This window comes from Arvicola amphibius, chromosome 8 (assembly GCF_903992535.2).
Source record: "Arvicola amphibius chromosome 8, mArvAmp1.2, whole genome shotgun sequence".
NCBI lineage: Eukaryota > Metazoa > Chordata > Mammalia > Rodentia > Cricetidae > Arvicola > Arvicola amphibius.
The window spans coordinates 87,870,260-87,888,786 of NC_052054.1; the positions used below are offsets into that span (position 1 = coordinate 87,870,260).

At 38.6% G+C, this 18,527-nt stretch overlaps 1 protein-coding gene across 1 annotated transcript in view; it reads left to right on the forward strand.

Moving 5' to 3' along the window:
• Positions 1-18,527, forward strand: part of Tmem232 (transmembrane protein 232) — a 237,768-nt gene that overhangs the window by 97,641 nt on the left and 121,600 nt on the right. Inside the window, exon 11 of the mRNA XM_038341007.2 lies at positions 17,678-17,925. Within this exon, the coding sequence (XP_038196935.2) occupies positions 17,678-17,925 (248 nt within the window). The remainder of the gene's footprint in view (positions 1-17,677; positions 17,926-18,527) is intronic.

Below are 18,527 nucleotides of genomic sequence, written 5' to 3' on the forward strand. Positions count from 1 at the left end.
CTAAGTTAGAAATTTCTGAAAGCAATTATATTAATTTCATATTAAATTAAGTTAGTATTAAATTAATATTATATAATATGACATAAGTATATGTATATGAGGAAGAGCAAAAGACAATCAGTTTAGGCCTGCCTTCTATCAGGGCTACTTAGGATTAGATAGAGACAATTAAGTTACTGAACATCAAAAATATGATTTCTAGACACAAACCCTAAGGATCTACCATGACTTTGAAGTGTCATTTAATTCATTTTGCATTTGCTTACTATTAAGTTAGTACAAATGAAGGAAAAGTTGTATGCTTGCTATAGGCTAATATAGTTTTCAAGATAGCAAAAACAATCCCCCAGCTTTCTCCTCAGGCTGCTGTTGCCTATGTGTACTGGCTGACTCTTTGGGGACCCAGAATACAATGTTCATGCAGAAAGCATGACTAAGCAGGCGGCCACAGAACCAGAACACTTGATAATGTGTAACGTCAATAGGAGGCCTCAGATTTCCAGACTCAACTCTTACCACAATCTCTACACTTGGCTTTTCCGGTTTCACTAGTGACACCAAGGTGATTCAAATCCCTGAAATTCTCATTATAGTCAAGGGTACATGCAACAACAAAGTGGTCTGGAATTTCAAATCCAACAAAGTCTTGCCTGTGTCCAACCCTTCGAGAGGTCATTCTCACTAACAAGCTTGTGATTAGGGCTGATTCTGGACAGGACTGAAAGACTTGCTGAAGATTTCATAAAGGCGATGGGAGGCTGTTGCATGTGACCCTCTGTGTGCTCAAGGCAAGCCACCTGTTCTTTGCTGAACTGTGGGATCACATTACTCACAAATAGAAATAATTATGATGACTAGGCGATTGGGAGGAATTACTGTGGTGATCAGACAACAGGGGACATAGAAGTTATTGGAGATTACTTCTCAATTTCACCTGGATAGAATATCTTGACGAGAATATAATTGACACAGGTAAAGCAATGTGAACCCTGCCTTCCTCGGTCAAGCAGTAACCTTCCCAAGTGTCCCATGTCACAAGCTTGTTAGTGAGAATGACCTCTCGAAGGGTTGGACACAGGCAAGACTTTGTTGGATTTGAAATTCCAGACCACTTTGTTGTTGCATGTACCCTTGACTATAATGAGAATTTCAGGGATTTGAATCACCTTGGTGTCACTAGTGAAACCGGAAAAGCCAAGTGTAGAGATTGTGGTAAGAGTTGAGTCTGGAAATCTGAGGCCTCCTATTGACGTTACACATTATCAAGTGTTCTGGTTCTGTGGCCGCCTGCTTAGTCATGCTTTCTGCATGAACATTGTATGAATTTTATGTTTGGGAATTTTAGAGATGTCAGTTGCTACATCCCCAAACTTTTGATTTGCGCTATGAGCCTGTAGGCAGACTATGTGTGCCCTTAGATTGTTGCTTAACTTGTGAGTAAAACACATCTCTTAATTAACCAGTATTAAATAATAATACTGAGATTGTATCAGTAACATTTGGGGAGAAGATACATTTGCTTTACATATGCAGGAAAGAACAGATGTGATTGAATATTGTCAATTCTACCGCTGTGCATTCAGAACAGTCTAAAGCCGTCAGTCTGATGTCAGCAACAGCATCTATGAGGTTTTGCTCATTTGGATAAACCTGTGCTTCATCAGGGTATTGGCTGTATTTTCCCACTTAGATTCTTTCAGGGAATTGTTTTTAACTGTTCCTTTTTAAAGTACAAATAAATAAATTCTAAAAATTAAAACTATAAAAATGTACTTATTGAGCCCGCTAAGTCTATTTTTACTTAATATAAAAACTCAAAGAAGTCTAAAACAATAGTCTTGACATATGACTTTTAGTATGTTGCCCAGGAGACATATTCTCCAAAAATACATCAATAATTTAAATGGGATATGAAACATATGGGTAGCCCCATCAAAACACATTGCACATTCTAGACACTCACATGTTGCTATGTTATATTACTGAGAAATAAACCATTCCTAAATTCGAGTTGTATTTGGACTGCAAACATAATCATTGATGGAAGGTGGCTGGGTAAGAGACCATTTCTTAGATGATGAACTATTATCAGTAAGTCTTTGGCTGACGTGTCTAGTGGGGAAAATAGTTTGGATTGTGCAGTAGTAGGCATTAATTTAAAAGGTATATTTAGAATAGCAAAGCGTGGATATTTGCTTGGTTTTGTATATATTATATATATTTTATATAAAGACTCTAAATAGAGCAATTTGTTTGGAGAGAAAGCTATCTTCACTGAATTTTAGTTGTTTGGTAATTTTGTAGCATAAAATTCATACACAAAATCCCCTGTATGTATTCAAAATAATGAGCTACTGCTTTGGAACTTGTAGTATGTAGCAATTGCTCACATTTTGTTTGAGACTATTTTCTTGACGTTTTTATAACTTTCCCTATTCCAAGTCTAGATTTGGATAATGGCAAATTTTACACAAGGCAAAGTTTGAAAGATGCTTACACATGAACGTCTTTTGTGTCTTTTCCTGGAACCTCTTAGCTATCTAGTCCCAAAGTCATCCCCTAGAAGATGAAATAAAACATGGTGCCAAGCAGAGCCCTCCTAGCTCATGCCCTTCCTTCCCTAAGACTGGTAAGTCTCCAGTGGACCCAGCAGCACAGAAATGAGTCCAATAAAACCATGACCATCTTTCTGCTGTTCCCAGCTCAGCACTGACCTTGCAGCTGTGGGCTAAGTAAATGGCAGTGTTGTTAAGATGACGAGTTTAGAAGTGATACTCCTACCTAGTCAGTTTGGGGTCTGAGAACTATAAAAATGGAATTTTATCCCACTACGTTGTATTTATTATTTTTGTTTTGTTTGAGGTTTTGAGATGAGGATTCATTATGCTAAGACTGGTCTCAAATTTGCTATGTAATAGAGGCCAGCCTTGAATTCCTGACAGCCTCCACCTTCTAAGGAACAAAATTATATGCATGTAACACCTTCTGTTTCACTCCTGCCATTTAAAAAAGACAGTAATAGTATTATTAAAATTTATAAAGTGTTTACTATGTGTCCTATATTTGGTTGTTCAATTACCATAAGATTATGATATATGTTGCTCTTCCCTTTGTTTTGCAGATGTGGAAATTGAAAATATAAATTTCATATTTTCTCCAGCATTAACTCTCTTTTAGATATACAGCTGCCCGAACTGCTTTGAAATCAAACCCCGTATTATATTTTGGTTCCCCCTTCCTCTGCTGAATTCCTTTAAAAAAGCGTGAGTGTATTGCTTGTGCACATTTGTGCGTGAGTGTGGCACATGCATGCTGAAAAAGCCACGAAGAGCAAGTCCTGCCCTGTTGGAGTTCCTGCCCTGATTTCTTTTAGTGGTGAACAATGCTGTGGATGTGTAAGCCAAAGAAACCCCTTCCTCTCCCAGTTAGCTGCTTTGTGTTATGGTATTTCACCACAGAAATAGTAACCCTAACTGAGACGGGCGGAAGTTGACAGAGGATCACGGGAAACTGTTGTGACAGAGCTGACTGTGTTGCTTTTGGGAAGACTGTAGAAGAACTTCAGAATTTTATAGAAGCTATTGTATATTGAGAAATCAGCAGGAGCTCGGAAGATGAAAACCGCTGAGAGTTAGGCAGACAATGGGAGGCCTGGATTGTGAAGTTTCGGAGGGAAGTCTGAGAGTCCCTTATGGATTCTATCGGGGCCCTTTTGCAATTTTGCATCAATAATCTCTGGTTCTGATCAACTGGAGCTGGGGAAACAGCCGTGATTAATGAGAGACAGAATCACCTAAGGGAAACCTTTGCTTTGATGGGACGACTGATGGTGGTCATCTGGAGTGAGGAATTAGCAGGCATGAAGAGAAGACCAGCATCACTGAGGTGAAATCTGGGAGGTGGTTCCTGAGTCTCAGCGCACAGAAGCTGTCCATGTCCCAGGGTAGTCAAGGTTGTACCTCATGCTAGAACTTGCTCATGTATGAGAACCACCCGGGTGGTACTGGTTTTGAAGGCATGAAGGGATCATGGACAGCTAAAATTTGGTACTGTGAGAGGCAAGGAGAAGCCATTGGTGAAGGTATAGTTTCAATAGCAACAGAAGCCTCGGAATTGAAAGGGGCATGAAGAGAATTGAGACTTGGTATCATGAAGGGGGCCCAGGAGAGGCTAGGTCAAAGTGCAGGCCAGTTCAAACAAGAAACCCCAGCATTTTGGAGATGCCAGTGCTATGGGACAGCCAGCACAGCAACAGATGTGGAGTGGGGTCTTCCTACTGGTCAAGCTGTTGTGTGCTGCAGCAAGCCCGCAGGAGGAGCCCAGACTGTGGTAAGTGGATCCCAGAAGTCTGACCCCGAGCTTTGGGTGTTGGAGCTGGTTTTATTTTATTATTATTTATTTATTTTTGTTTTTTTGAGACTGGGTTTCTCTGTGGCTTTTTTTGGAGCCTGTCCTGGAACTAGCTCTTGTAGACCAGGCTGGCCTCGAATTCACAGAGACCCACATCTGTCTCCTGAGTGCTGGGATTAAAGGTATGCACCACCACTTCGCTGCTTTGGTTTTATTTTCTTTAGATTGTACCTGTGCCTGGCTTTTTCCCTCTTGGAATAAGAAAACATTTAACTTGTGTTGATTTTACATGAGTCTACAGTTGACAGACTTTGAACTTTTAGAGAGATTTTGGAGTTTTACAGAGACTTTGGATTTTAAAAATGATTTTGAATTTTTTTAAAAGATCAAATTTCAAAGTGTTGGAATTTGTAAAGTTTTTTACTTTTATGTTTGTAATATAGTTTATATTGTGATATTTATTAATGTGAGATCTTTATGTGAGATGAACAGAATATGAAAAATTATTGTTAAATAATATTGTATTAGTTTGTTACGTTGACAAGAGGTCAATAACCCTGGCTAGAGTTTTATGTCAACTTTATACAAGCTAGAGTCATTTTGGAAGAACTGAAAAAAGACCCCATTAGATTGTCATATGGATAAGGCTGTGGTGCGTTTTCTTGATTGGTGATTGATTGGGAGAGGGCCACGCTCACTGTAGGTTGTGTCACATCCGGGCTGGTGGTCTTGGATGCTATAAGAAAGTAGGCTGAGCAAGTCATAAGGAGCAAGTCTGTTAATAGCACTCCTCCGTGGCCTCTGTATCAGTTCCTGACTCCATGTTCTTGTCCTGTTTGAGTTCTTGCCTGACTTCCTTTGATGATGAAGAGTGATGTGGAAGTGTGAGCAAAATAAACCCTTTCCTCCACAAGCTGCTTTTGGTTATGATGTATCACAGCAATAGTAACCGTAAGCCTGGGGGAAATCTGGTCCTCTTTGTGATGGAGGGATGCTGGTCCTCTGTGTGGACGGAGGGATGCTGGTCCTCTGTGTGGATGGAGGGATGCTGGTTCTCTGTGTGGATGGAGGGATAGCAGGTCCTCTGTGTGGACGGAGGGATGCTGGTTCTCTGTGTGGATGGAGGGATAGCTGGTCCTCTGTGTGGATGGAGAGATAGCTGGTCCTCTGTGTGGATGGAGGGATGCTGGTTCTCTGTGTGGACGGAGGGATGCTGGTCCTCTGTGTGGACGGAGGGATGCTGGTTCTCTGTGTGGATGGAGGGATAGCAGGTCCTCTGTGTGGATGGAGGGATGCTGGTCCTCTGTGTGGATGGAGGGATGCTGGTTCTCTGTGTGGATGGAGGGATAGCAGGTCCTCTGTGTGGACGGAGGGATGCTGGTCCTCTGTGTGGATGGAGGGATAGCTGGTCCTCTGTGTGGATGGAGGGATAGCTGGTCCTCTTTGTGATGGAGGGATTCTGGTCCTCTGTGTGGATGGAGAGATAGCTGGTCCTCTGTGTGGACGGAGGGATAGCTGGTCCTCTGTGTGGATGGAGGGATGCTGGTTCTCTGTGTGGATGGAGGGATAGCAGGTCCTCTGTGTGGGTAGAGGAATAACACTGGTATGTTGGGATAGATTTGTGGTATAAATGTTTTCTTTTTAATATAAATAATGTTATTTTTTCGCACCTCTTCACAGTTTGGATCTCCTTCATTTATGAGTTGGAAAACCAAAAGTCTTTTTGTCTTATGTTGTCTATGTATTCTTCAGCCATCTTTATAAACTTGAGATGTAACTTTTTTTCTGAATGTTATCCAACACTATTTTTTATTTTTCACATAGTTTCTGCTGTGGCTCTTGCAATCTATTTCAATTCATCCCTCTGTGATTCCCACACACCTCCACTCATTGTGGGGTTTATTTTTTGTTTTTGCTCTTCTTCTTCCATCTCCTGTTCCTTTTCTCATTTGGCACTTCCTTATTCTCTGGTATTAAACAATGTTGCAGTGTATGGTTTAATTTTTTCATTCATTGTACTTTCTGACACTCTATAGCTTTGTATCTAGCATTAATTTTTATTGAAATAGAAACAAAGATACATAGATTAAAAACGTTTAGCTCTGAGAGATCAAAGGTGAACACTTAAGAAGTAAAGAGTTAATGAAAATTTTTAAAAGATGAAGACTTCACACATTTATCCTTTCTAATCACCGGGTTCTCCCTATAGTAAGGCATTTATCCTGACCTCTAGGTTTTGTTTATGTGAGTAGATTCAGATATGACATAATTAGTATTTTTCTGTGGCAGCTAATATATTTATAAGATTTATCAGTATTCTGTGTAACAGTTTTAATCAGGGCTCAGCATCATCATATTAATATATAATTTATCTATCATATTTCCTGTTGATTCAATACGTGATATTTTCCATCAGAATATTCTACCACAAGCAGTCTTGTATATTTTGGTGCAAATTTTCTCATTGTCTCATATAAAATAGCCGATACTGATTTAACTTTTATTTAAAAAAATAACATAGATGTCATGACCTATTCTTATGGTGTTTTCCAAGTTTGTTTTAGTGGATGCCTCTACCTGCTCATATCTCCACCACCTTCCACTTCAACCCTTGTTTGTAACTTCACCTTCAGTCTCCTTTTGCTTTTGGGTCATATATGTTCTATTGTCTCTGCCTCTTCCTTGGCACCTAGTTTTATTTTCTTTTTGGTTTCCTTTCTAGTTTTATAGGCTGCACACACACTTACACCCATCTATACACATACATGTATACATTACAAACTAGGATCTGCATATAAGAGAGAAATTGTGCTTTTTATCTTCCTGAATTTGGGTCACTTCATTGAACATTATACTTTCCAGATTCATCTATTTTCCCCAAGAAATTTCATAAATCTGATTTTCCTTTGTAGAAACACTGATAGTTAAATAGTTTTTGTTACGCAGAAACTGGAATTTTACATGGGTTGACTAGAACCGGGTATTGAAAATTGAAACGATTGGGTCATAAGAAAGGCTTTCGTGAATAACCCAAAAAGCCTCCCAAACTGTATGACACCTCTGGCTGCTTTATCTTTTCATAGGTTAAGATTTGAGCTGCACGTGTGCATATCAGGATGTGTCTGGGTGGCGCACATCTGGAGGTAGTGTGATTCAGGTGGTAGGGAATTTCGTAAGATTCCATTTATTTCAGGTTTAATCTTACAATTTAAATTTTCAGTGGCATCTTAGTTGCCTTGACTGTTTTTGTGATAAAATACTTTGATGAAAACAAGAAGGGAAAGGGTTCATTTTGTCTCATGAGTCCTTGTTTCAGCCCATCTCAGTAAGGAAAGCCAAATGGCAGGAGTGTGAGAGAACTGGCCACGTGACACCAAAGAACGGAGAGGAATGGACAAGTACGTGCAGACTAGTATTCCTGTTTTTACAAATTTCAGAACCCAAATTCAGAGAATGGAGCTACTCACTTTCAGGTTGGGTTTTTAATCTCAATAACACAATCAGGGCAGTCCCTCCACAGGCCAATGAAATCTAGACAATCTGCCACCGAGACTCTTCTCAGCTGATTCTAGGTTATGTAAAACTGACATTAAAACTAACCACCACAGGTAGTTTTATAAGCCAAGATTTTTTTTAAAGTGGGACACATAAGATGCAAATTTAAGTGTACAATCAATTGCTTTATTATTAATTATTTCAATGGTTTTTTTTTCTGCCTCATTCTTACATCTTTGGCCATAAAAGATTTTTCTAAGTTTATTATTTGATGGCATAGATGCTATCGGCTTTATGAGAAATGATCTCTAAAATATGTCCTTAAGAATTTCCATACTCAACCTAACAAAGTAGCTTACTGAAGGCCTCTCTCTCAACACCACTGTCAGCCTCAGTCTTTGCCTCTATGCTCCTGGTGTTGCTATGTAGAATTTGAATATCTTTAGTTCCAAAACCAAAACTTTTACCCTTCTGTGCCTCTTTCCAAGTTAAGCACACACATCTCCATTATATTTTTGCATCTCGCCTTTTAAGACACTTAATACTGTCATAGTAAGACAGCTAAACAAATGTCACATCAGATAAGTAAGGCAGACCAAAGTCGGTGTTTAGAAAATGAGCACATTTGACCCACAGGTTACTGGGATGAATGCTTTGACTCCATTAAAATTGTGTTTTTAATTTAGAAGGAATGGGAAAATTTTCTAAACAAGTGACCTTTATTTTACAGTCAAGCATGAAGGATGAACCTCTCTCTTTTATTTCTTCCTTTGGGCACCCTGTTGATAGCATTTGCAATACAAAACTGCAAAACGTTTATTTGTTTACTCCTCCACATCCTTCTGCTTCTTTAATAACTTACTTATTCAGAAGTCCTACAGGACCGTCTTAAGTGTCTTCTCTGATGCTTCTTTGGAAGACTCTGTGATAGAAACTGTTGAGAAGATGCCCTTCACGAGTGACTAAAGCATTCCTATTTTTAGCTGTTCTCTTAATACTCCACGTGAGTAGGGAACATTAAAAACAACACCTGTACAGTGATGGCTTGTGACTTAAGAAATCTGGCCTAAGTTAAAAATGTACTATTACACTCTTATTTTTGGTACTGCCAATAACTATGTCATAACAAAAGCTTTGCTTTTTCCTGTCCTAATTCCTTGCTATCCCAACTGGTCTTCATGTCAGACAATACTGTAACTTACCAAGAATGACATGCAAGCTTGTATTATAATCTACTGTATATGGTATGAGAAAGATACATTTTATTGCCTGGACCAAAGTTCTTCTGTATCATGGGGCATCCTTCTTCAGCCTACAGGCCCATAGTATCCAGCAGACGTTTCCATGAAGCAGAACATTTGAAGATCTGTTCTGCCTTGTAATGGCAAAGTTCATCGGTTGCTTTCTTCTGTGTCCTGCAGAATGTCTGGCAGTTTCTTCTGTGAGGCAGGAACCCTGAAGGGCCATCTCTCATCTTTTGTAAACAGTTCAGCAGTCACTTTTCTGTGGGTCCTGCATATTCAGTTCATACAGCATACCATAAAGCAGTTTCTTGCCCAAATGGCTAGCCTTGTAATATTGAAGGCAAATTCCGTAACAAGGTTTTTCAATGCCCATAAGCCTCTCTGAAGTAATTGCTGCTGCCAGAAGCAGATATTTCTCATTGTTGAGGAAAGTACAAGTTCTCAAAACATTTTAAATGCCATATTCTGTAGGTCTTTGAAGTGCGAAGAATGCCTACCCTTCTGAAATATTTTTCTGTACATCTAGAAAACCTAACATGTCTACAAGTTTGACTATTATAGATGACTATCTATTCATCTGTATAAATTTAAACAGTAAATTTATAAATGAACTGCACAAACACAATACCTTAAACAAGAGCAGAAATACATATATACAATGTAACAAACCTACCTCAAATTTTTATCAATGATCAAGATCCATACCTATGCAAAGTATTGAGTACATATACACAATGTAACAAATCTACCTCAAATTTTTATCAATGATCAAGATCTGCACCAATGCAAAGTATTTATCTCTATATCATATCCTTGTTATTTTTATAGAAATTGACTATGATGATAAATCACTTGCAATCAATCCCCTTTAAATGAAAACAAACATTTATAAACAGTATTTGGGAATTTGGGTGTAATTTTTTAAATTACATTTTGTTGATTGATTGGGGCACTCTCAATCAGGTCTTTTAAACAGTATCCTGTGTAGTTAGTACATCCCAGCCATCAGTCCTGAAGCTGTTGTGGATGTTAGACCACCTAGGCCTTCACTTCAAGGGATCTGTTTGATCAAACCATATTATCCTAAAAGGAATCCCCAGGCTTTCATCTTCTGTGAAAACAAAAAGCAGAATCTCTTTTCAAAAGCAACATATCACTAGACTTAAATTTTGAAGTCAAGATACCTTTAAAATATATATGTTGATTTAGCTTAGCAGCCCCCACAATCAAATGTCTCTCTGCAGTAAAAAAAAATTAAAGAAAACATAATAGTATACACAATCCAGACTCTGTGTATTTTTCATCTTTACATGACTTTTATAAATATTTTTACCTCTTTAATCTATGTCTGCCTATACTCTTTTATATTACTTTTACTTTCTCTTTAGATACTTTGTTTTATTTTTTTTAATGTCTTTACTCTGTTTCTATCTCCCAAGCCTATGTACATTTTTTAAAAAATGGTTTTTATTGGGCTATATATTTTTCTCTGCTCCCTTCCTTCCTCTCCCCTCCTACCCTCTCCCATATTCCTGATGCTCCCAATTTACTCAGGAGATCCTGTTTTTTTCTACTTCCTATGTAGATTAGATCCATGTTTGTCTCTCTTAGGGTCTTCTTTATTGTCTAGGTTCTCTGGGATTGTGAATTGTAGGCTGGTTTTTCTTCGCTTTATGTCTAAAAGCCACTTATGAGTTAGTACATACTATATTTGTCATTTTGGGTCTAGGTTACCTCACTCAATATGGTGTTACATTTTTTGAACACACTGTGTCTTGTTTAGAGGTCTTTTATGTCTAAATCTGTCCTATTGTGTATCTGAAAGCCTTTTCTGACAAGGAGCATTTTAAAATGGTATGCAGTGTGGTCACCTTGGCCCTGGATGTTGGCTCTGCCTCTCTCAGCCTAACAATATGGTGGAGGTAACTTACTGCCAGCTCTGGGACCAACAAGTAGGAGTCGTGCTCACCACTTCATTTCAGGAAGGAGTGTGGAGCACATAAAACCTTTTTATCTGAGTAAAAGCTAAATCTGCCGTGCAGCGCACTTCATGACCTGCAAATATTTCTGTGTATGGTGGCAGGAATCCACCATACTTTCCTGCCTGTGCATGCCTAGCAGACCCGATCCAGCTGCTTTCCCAGGTAGGGGTGCTGAGCAGCAGGCATGCTCTCAGCTACTTTCCTCCTAACCCTGAGTGGGAGTACAAGCACTCAGACCCAAAGTGTATGGCAGGCCATGCACGTTAGTCCCAGTCATTTAGGTGCCATTTTGTAGACAGAGACTGTAGTGGTGAGCTGCAGGCAGGCCTGCTTTTCATCCCGCTGGGATCCCACACAGCTAGCTTTACACCCGAAATAACAACACACAAACTGTATTCATTTAAACACTGCTTGGCCCATTAGCTCTAGCCTCTTATTGACAAATTCTCACATTTTGCTTTAACCAATATTTAGTAATCTGTGTAGCACCACAAGGGGTGGCTTACCAGGAGAGATCTTAACCTGCATCCATCTTGGAGAGGAGAGGCATGGCGACTGCTTGAGGCATCTGCCTCACTTTCTTTCTTCCCAGCATTCTGTTCTGTCTACTCCACCCACCTATGTTCTAACCTATCAGGCCAAGCAGTTTCTTTATTAATTAACCAATGAAATCATCAGATAGATAGAAGACACACCTACATCAAGAGACTGCTTGTTTGTTTCCTGACCTCTCAGACCCAGATAATCACACAGAAACTGTATTAATTACAACACTTCTTGGCCTATTATCTCGAGCTTCTTATTAACTAACTCTTACATCTTAAATTAACCTATTTCTATTCATCGTTGTATCACCACCACAAGGCTGTGGCTTACTGGTAAGGTTCTGGGGCATCTGTTTCCTTTGGCAGCTACAAGGCATCTCCCTGACTCTGCCTCCTCCCCCCCCCCCCCCCGTATCTCTGTTCAGATTTCCCGCCTGGCTTTATTCTGCCCTGCCATTGGCCAAAGCAGCTTTATTCATCAACCATTAAAGCAACACATCAAATGAATATTTTTTTTAATTTAAAACTTCAATTCATCTTCATTACTGATAAACCCATTGCTGACTACATTATGTACTACCATGCATTGTATACTTTTTAATCTGTAATAACATTCTGCCATCATTAATCTTGTTATATCTGTTCATAATATTTGATGCTTTGGGAGGTTTGGGGAGAGGTGAAAAATGTAACAAGAATATTTAAAGTGAAAATCAATTCTGAATAGATCCCTAAACATGAGTCCTTTGTGCAACAAAGTGAATATAAACCCAATATAGAGAAAAAAACCTGTCATCTACATAGAGTGGCATAATAAACAAATGGTAATTAATGTGTTTTGTCTGAAATGTTTCCAGAAAGACTTGTATTGAGCAAGGCTCTGTGCTGGGGCTTCAGTGGCATATGTTGACACATGCAGGAGAAGCCATCACGTATAAAGGCTCTCTGCCATCTGGTACATGACCTGGAATATCAAAGAGAGATATACATAGTTCAAATGAATGTGTGACTTTATTCAGAGTATCTTTGACTCATCAGGTAAAGCCCTTTGTGGTTTTAATTTCATGGCGAGATTATTAAGGTGGTTTTTGATACATAATAATTTTTCCATAGTCTCAGTGCAGTCTGTTGAGCAGACAAGATGGTTGTCAGTCTTCATCAGTGTCTCTGTGCCTGGCTTTCTACTCCTTCATGTCTGACTTTCCTTTTGGAGAACTGTGTCTCAGTAACAAAATGCTGAAGTAGTGGAACCATGTTGAAGACCACAGTGGTGCTCAGAGAGCCTTGCAGTACATAGGCGAGGCAAAGCACTAACTGACACATTAGCCCCACTTAAGGCCACAGCCCTCCTACTGTTGTGGCCAATGTGGCTTAGGGTGCAACAAGTGGCAGGTGGTTCATGCCCTGTCAGCGAATGGTACTCAAAGACTCTGTTGCTTGGACTACATCCTGCTCTTTCTGAAAACAAATGCCAAGGAGGCGCTGGCATTGAAAGAGGTAGGGTCACAAAGAGCTGGGAAACACAGTCAACTTCCACGTTCAATGTTTACATTGAACAATTTACTCTTGGGCAGGTTGTTATGTCTTCAACTCAGCTGTCGGGAAAAATGTACAGCCAGATTGAATGACTTATAGAAAAACCACATAACTTGTGAGTGGGAAACATGATATTCTCATTCAATCCTTACTTTAATCCTGATTGTCATTTTGCTTTAGACTTTAATGTCCCTACAAGGGTAGAGACTGTGACTCGGCATTTATAAAACTCTCCACAGTGATGAGAAATGATGCCCTCATAACCAGAATTTCAATGACTAAGAATACTCATGCTGCTCTCCTTTGTGGGGTTAGAATTCTTATAAAAAGCAACAATTAGACCCTTAACCTTGCAAAAATGTTCACCAAAGGAAGTAAAACAACTTCATTTCTAATATTGCTTAAGAAACTGTGGAGACATCTCTCATCACTAGCAATATGAGGTAGCTCAGATTTTGTTGCATTTTCTACATTTCCTTAATTATTGATTCAAAATTTGGGACTCTGGAGAGCTTTTGCCTTTTGAATCGCTAGTGTATCCTGTTTCCCTGGGAGAGTTTCTGCTTTGCTGATTTACCATCTACCCACCAACCTGCATTCATGCTGGCTTCCACATCTTTATTTCCACTATGAAATCAAAGGGCAAACATATGCTCTTGCCTGTGGTTAGAATATGTATGTAGGAGAACTCACCATCAGGAATTCCACTCATGCAATTTTAATTCTAAGCTTCATAGACATTAAAAATTGTGATTTTTTTACCCCAAACAAAATTAAAGGTCAACTTTTAACAATCCAACAATAAATACAACCCTGACTTACTAAAGCCTACATAGACATCAATGGAAAAAAAAGGACATTCAGTGAAAAAGTAGGAAGTCTATTTTGGTGGAAAGTTTTTATAAATAAGGAAAATATGTGTTAGATTGAGATATGAGAAGGCCTTGGACATCAGTGAAGGGTGGGATTTCTCTGAGCTTCCAACATGGAACCAGAGGAGAGGTGAAGGAATGTCTTCATCTTGATAAGCCAGCTGACACATCAGCCAATACAGCCAGTTCTACCTTGAATAGAAAAAAAGTGAGGAACAGTCAAAGGAGACATGATGAAAACAGCATCAAAAGTGTAGGGTTAGAGGAATGCAGCCTTCCATACAATGTGGTGTTTCCATATATGATGCTTTGAGACATTATTTTTGCTAGTCTAGATACTCGTTCATTCTTTTATTCATTTATTGTATCTTAGTAGTTTGTATGCTCATAGTAATGTCTTACATGTTTGCTGTAGTGTATGTTACTATATATTTTAAAGTGTCTTTTCTAATGAGAATTAAGACAACTGGTAAGTTGAAGACACAGTCAGGTGTGACTGACATCTTACAGAGAAAGCTTTAGACTCCAAAGTGTTAAATAATGTCCTGTATATCACGGTGTTCTGTTTTGCGTGAGTCCATCAAAGAAAAGATGAATTGTAGGCTCTCTGTAGAGGAAGTCCAGCCTCTGATGGACAGAGTGCTCATGGCTTTGCAAAACCCTCTTTTTGTTGTTACACATACCACACTTTTGACAAACCAATCTCTGTACACCAAAATCTCTTAGCTGGAGTTGTTTGAAAAAACCACTCGCTTAAGCAATCCTCAGCCACGAGACCTCCTGGTTTGCCAGGTCCTCTCATGATGGAGTTTTGCAAAGGCTCTGAAATCCTTCAGGAAGAACTCAGCTAAGAAACACTGACTTTAAACAAAACATAGGTGCTCTCTCTCTAAAATTCAAGGCACATGCAGTGGCTCTGTGGGCTCTCTTGCTACACATCACGACAGCCATCACGTCTCAGACACAGTTGGACTTCGTGTCTCAAGAATACTCTGTCCAGGATTTCTCGTCAGTAGGCAGCAGATTCAGCTCAGCTGTAAATAGTCTGAATGTAATTGTATACTGAATACAGTGTCTAGACATAATTGAACTTAAATGCTTTAAGAGTGGATATATTTCAATGAGAACTATTGATAATTTTTTTTTCTGAAACAGCACAATAAGGCTCCCTGTTTTGATGTCACTTACTAACATTTAATTTCTCTTTTTAGTTGGCAAAATTGTATATACTTTTAAGTACAGTAAGGTTAATTGAAATTTATATATACTATGGAATAACTAAATCAAGCCAACCAACGTGTCTCATGTGACTAACACTAAGTCTTCCCTTGGCATTTTTGAAGAAAAATGACACAATATTATCAACTGCGTTCACCATGCTGTAACTAGATCTTTTGATGTCACTGCCTCCTTTACACCCAAAATTTCATGTTCTTTTTAAACACATAAAGCATATTTATTTATGTTCACACATACATGAAATAAAACCTTAGATCAGTAATTCAATATGCTCATAATAGTTCATTTGAGTGGTAAACTTGTGGGAGCTTTTAAATTTGAACTTTATTTTTGTAGACTTTTTCTTTGGCAATTTCATACGTGCACAGAGTACATCCAGGTTCTTCCCAATGACACACCCCTATTTCCCTCCTATCCCGGACAACTCCTCACCCATCACTGACGAATGACATGCTCAGTCTCATGCAGGTGTAGTGCGGACAACCAAATCTGTAAGATCATTATTGCTGTGGTTGTGTCACGCTGAGGACGTAGCAGTTTGTGGATCCCTTCCCTAGCTGTTAGCTCTTAAATTCATTTTGCCCTTTCTGTCACAATGTTCCCTTCACGAAGATGATCCAAATGGCCTTTTTAGGGATGAGTTCTCAACTGTCATGTATTCTCAACACTTGAACATCCAGCAGTCTCTGTATTCACTGCAGTTCATGACAAAGGGAAGGTTATTGTTATTATTATTATTAATTATTATCATTATTTGGCATGGATCCTGGAGGTCAAAGTTCAGTCCTGATGCTTGCTGGGGAGGTAACTCTATTGATGAAAGTGTCTGCTCAGCTCCAACTGCTCGCATAGATGTTATAACAGGGACCTCAGTCGTCTAACATGAACTCCGTGTGATGGTGAAGGGCTCTGTAAAGACCAATGCTATTCAGAAAAAATTTACACTGTAAATAAAAAACAAACAGCACCCAACTTATAAAATGCACATCTGTAAACCATAACGTGTGAGGTTTTAGTAAATCTCCATTCGCTATTACCAAGTCAGGCCAAAGAAAATAAGCCTCTGAATTTTTAAAAAGTGTTTAGAGTTAGTCTTAGCATCTAATACATATTGGAGATTCCAAACAGTATCTCAGTTTGGATAGAATTTGATGAAACATTTTGGAATGTTCCCACTCTGTCATGACTTTGGCATACGGCACCAATTAGCATCTACTGCTTTGAAATATAATATTGTACTTGATTAATATGCATATTATCTTAGGTGGGATTTCTATTGCTTTGTTGAAACACTGGGACCAAAAAGCAAGTTGGGGAGGAAAGGCTTTATTCTGCTTACACATTGATATCACTATTCATCATTGGAAGAAGTCAGAATATGAACTCAAGCAGGGTAAGACCTGGAGGCAGGAGCCATTGCAGAGGCCATGGAGGAGTGCTGCTTACTGGCTTGCTCCTCATCTTACTCAACCTGTTTTCTTGTAGAACCCAGTACCACCAGCCTAGGGACAGCCCCACACACCATAGACTGGGGCCTCCCCCATTAAGAAAATGCTCTACAGGCTTGCCTACAGTCATATTCTATGAAGGAATTTGTTAATTGATGTTCCCTCCTCTCAGATGATGACAGAGTTGTCAAGTTGTCACAAATCTAGCCAGCACAACAATTTTCATGTTTTGTGTGTCTGTAATAAATAAAATATCAATAAAAATGATAAATAAAAAATAAAAACAATGAATAAAAATCCAAAAACATAAAAAAACTAAAAACATTTTCAACTGTTGCTAAATGCAAAACTATTGCTTCTACAGTTCTTTTGCTTTTAAAATCCTTTCTCTGGAAATGTTCTGCTCACTTTAGTGGGGTTCTAAGCTATAAGCAGAGTAAAGAAAATGTCATATAATAAAGTATACAGCACTTTAAATGCTTGTTTTTTTATGAAACTCTGTATGTCAACTGTATCATATTTAAAATGTTCATTTTATTATTACATTAAAGAATTACCTAATGTGAACCAATACACAATTGTTCTCTTTACTGAATATTGAATATTGCTTTGTTCCTTTTTTTAATTGGGGGAACTCTTTTATTGCAAAGATTGTTTTTACACAATTTGAATTACATTTATTTATTTATTTTGTGTTGCGTACGCCCTGTGTGTACAGAGGTGTGTTATGGAGGTGTGAGGACAGCTTGCAGAAGTCTGTTCTCTCCTTCCATTGTGTGGGACTTGTGGGTCAAGCTCAGGTCATCAGAGTTTGGGTCAAGAACCTTTACCACCGAGCCCTTTAAATGACCTTATGAAGGTACTGTTATTCAAAGAAAATGAGCATACACTTGATCTTTTATTAAATGGCTTGGATTTTCCTTTCATTCAAACATATTCAAACTGCTCTTCTTTTCATTTCAACAGGCTGAATTAAACGTCCCAATCGACCCCTTTACTAGATACAGCACAAAAGTTACACCAAGCCTAGGCGAGGAAGTTTTCTCTAAGTACATTGGGTGGAGAATCGCCAACACCCTCTCCAGGCTCTTCTTTCCTTCTCTTGATGCCCGTGCCCTCCCTTCAAAGAAGTCAGCAGAAATTGATCTGCAAAGAAAATACGTGGTCAAAACACAGCAACCCGCAAAGCAGAGAGTTCTACATTTTGTTGTAAAGTAAGTGAACAGTGTTTTATTCCTCTAACTCATGACAGGTCACAGGGACAGACATTATAATCAGGTGACATATTACTAACTCAGTTTCTCCTTTAGAGTTCTTGGCACAGCCACCTCTTAAGTGTTTTATACTGAGGAGGCTCTTCAGAAAGCTGCAGCCTTCTCAGGAATGATCTCTTCATGTTTAGAACGGAGATCAGCACACAATGTAAATCCATGTTAATGTAATTTTTGTGTAGGAAGAATACAAGTAAAAACAAAAAATCATACCCAATGTTCAAAAGTTTTAAGGTTTCTATATACAATGTGTATTAAATACGAGGAACCTAATAGTCTTAAACAGTAATCATCTCATAAGTTGCAAGTATGAGGGTAATTATTATGGTTTATGCTTTAAATACTTGTGAATGTCTTTAAGTTTACTTCTAATGTTTTAGGAAAGTGAAGAATTAGGATACATCAATTTAGGTAATTAATTTTCAATATGTATTTGCCATATCTTCAATGATAGCTCTCTTCAGGGTCTTATGATAATTATACATGTACTTAGATATTTTCCCTACTTCTAAACTTCTGATATATTAAAAAAAAACCATGAAGAA